Raw genomic sequence first — 2669 nt, 5'->3', positions numbered from 1 at the left:
TACATTTCCTTATATGCTTGCAGTGATTAAAAAGGTTTTATTGCACCAGGAAAGGCGACCGGTGATGTTTTTTCTATATTTCTTAATATCTACAAAGGGCATAAATCTACTTTGTCTGCACCAAATGCCTTTGCAAGCCCAGGTATTACCTTGTAAAAAAAAAAAAAAGGGGCGAAATCATCACTGTGCTGTAAATAGCCTGTGCAGAGGGAAGAAGGGAACTCTGTGTGTCCCCGCTGGCATGATCTTGTGTTTTGGCGACTGTCAATGTCACTGGGACAGGAAGTGAAGGAACTTCTTCCAACAGGAACATACGGCAGTAAAAACCTGTTCCTTCGCTGTCCAAAAAGCAAAAACTGTGGCTGGAGTTCTGCTTTAAGGATGATTTGGGAGTATATACCCCCTTAGGCATTCTCTTTCCATTATTTAATATAGATCATCATATTCTTTGTTCATTTTAATTCTTCCCTTTCACCTACAGGACATTGTTGGCATCCACACACGTTAACCACAACATCTACATCACGGAAGTGAAGACTGGGCGTTGTATTCATTCTCTGGTGGGTCATCGCCGTACTCCATGGTGTGTGACCTTTCACCCTACCATCCCAGGCCTCATTGCATCTGGTTGCCTTGATGGGGAAGTGCGAATATGGGATTTACATGTAAGTGTGTTATAGATCATGGGCTCAATGATTATCTCCGTTCATTGGTATCAAACAGGTGCAGGAACTCTTTATGAAGCCAATAAATGTGTAAAGTAGGCTCTCCGGTGGCCATCTCAGCCCTCCTGTGTTTATATGGCTTACCCCGCTGGTGAATATAATCACAGGACGCAGTATTGCTTAATTCCCACAGCTATATAGGTCCCTGAGGGCTTGTTTTCAAGTCCATAGCCTGACTGGAGTTACTTTAATTCCTTTCAACATTTAAAATTCAGTTTTCAGTGTAATTTGGTGGTGTCCAACTGCGACTGAACTGGTTTACTTTCTGTGATGATCTCCCTCTGTTGCTGCAAATATAATGAACTAGGGAGCCACTGATACCGATACCAAGTATTTGGGTGAGTACTCGTACTCGCCCAAATGCTCCGATACCTTCCCCGATACCGGAACCTCCGGTCAGAGGAAGATTTCCTCTGACCGGCAGTGCCGTAGGGGCACATGGAGCCAGTTTCCCGTGCGATCAGGGAGCTGGGTGGGCAGTAATGACCCGGCTTCCTGATTGGCCCAGCAGCCGGCTCTTTGCTGATTGGCCGGGAAGACGCCTTGATGCTGATTGTGCTTGGCCGGGAAACCGGCTTCCCAGCCAATCAGGCTTGGCAATCAGATTGCCCTGGAAGCCGGCTCCATGCCAGCGGAAGCACTGAAAAGCAAAACATCGGTACTCGTACTCGATACACCAAAACTGGTATTGGTGCATCCCTATAATGAACGGAACTAGGCCAGAGACCATCTTGCGCTACTTCAGTGCTAATGAAGCAAGATGGTCTCTGGCCTAGTTCTGTTCATTACATTTGCAGCAATAGAGGGAGACCATCACAGAAAGTAGTTTAGCAAAAGACAGTCCAACTGCGACTGAAATGTTTTACTAACACACTTAGGTCTCTACAACATAAAGTCTAATCATTCTGTGGCCCAGGATAAGAACTGGGAAGGCCAAATAGCCTGCTTGAGACGACACTGAAAGTCTGCAGAGTACACAGGACAGCTCTAAATGTTTGACAGTATCAACAGTTGTTTTTGCACATGTCAAACAGATATAGCAGAATGCTTCCAATTGTACATTTAACACACCAAATAGGTTAATTGTAGGATTTATATGCACTTTAATGGCTCCTTAGTGTTACAGACATTCTAAGGATCTGCGGCCTTGTGGGCTTCTGTCACCAATCATGTTCCTTCATTTTATTGCCATCAGGGCGGCAGTGAGAGCTGGTTTACAGATAGTAACAACGCCATTGCATCCCTGGCCTTCCACCCCACAGTTCAGCTGCTGCTCATCGCCACCGCTAATGAAATCCATTTTTGGGATTGGAGTCGGCGAGAACCCTTTGCTGTAGTGAAGACGGCCAGTGAGATGGAGCGTGTGCGGTGAGTTTCTCTTTTCTTTTTGCCAAGAGATCTGATGATGTGGTAAAATGTGTGTTGGGGGTCAAGGTTTTTTTTACTTGCCCGCGAATCCAATCCTCTGTTAATGGATAAAGATTTTTTATTTTTTTGGCTGATTTTATACCCTTTTAATCTGTTTTTTTTTTTCTTGTTATGTCTGCTCCTGCAAAAGGGATTATTTAAAGCTGAACTGCAGTCAGACTGCTAATTACACAGATAAAATATGGGTTGTTTTATCTGCCAAATAATTTGTTATTATGTGCATCCAGACTTCGGAGTTACACAGCACTGTCACGCAACACAGCCAAACGCATTATGCCACTTTCCCTGTTACAGTTATTGACTTTTAACCACCTTACGTCCATGGCCGTTTGTGAACGGCCAGATGGACGTCTGCTCAGAGCGGGAGGGCGTCTTAAGACGTCCTGCCCCTCCCCCCTCTCGTGTGCGCGCTGAGCGCCGCACACGAGAGGGAAAACCGTCAGCATGTAAACAGCCAGCGATGGCTGTTTACATACAAGCGGTCAGACGCCCGATCGCTTGCAGGATCTGCGGGTG

At 45.7% G+C, this 2669-nt stretch overlaps 1 protein-coding gene across 1 annotated transcript in view; it reads left to right on the top strand.

Moving 5' to 3' along the window:
• Positions 1 to 461: 461 nt before the first annotated feature.
• Positions 462 to 2669, top strand: part of AMBRA1 (autophagy and beclin 1 regulator 1) — a gene marked incomplete at its 5' end in the record, with an annotated part of 92498 nt that continues 90290 nt past the window's right edge. The window contains 2 exons of the mRNA XM_018568897.1: positions 462 to 665; positions 1921 to 2093. Coding sequence (XP_018424399.1) covers positions 462 to 665; positions 1921 to 2093 — 377 coding nt within the window. The remainder of the gene's footprint in view (positions 666 to 1920; positions 2094 to 2669) is intronic.

The sequence above is a fragment of the Nanorana parkeri genome, unplaced genomic scaffold (genome assembly GCF_000935625.1).
Source record: "Nanorana parkeri isolate BGI_ZX_2015 unplaced genomic scaffold, ASM93562v1 scaffold1260, whole genome shotgun sequence".
Taxonomy (NCBI): domain Eukaryota; kingdom Metazoa; phylum Chordata; class Amphibia; order Anura; family Dicroglossidae; genus Nanorana; species Nanorana parkeri.
The sequence above is the reverse complement of the archived record's forward strand: the minus strand, read 5'-3'. Positions and strand labels throughout refer to the sequence as shown.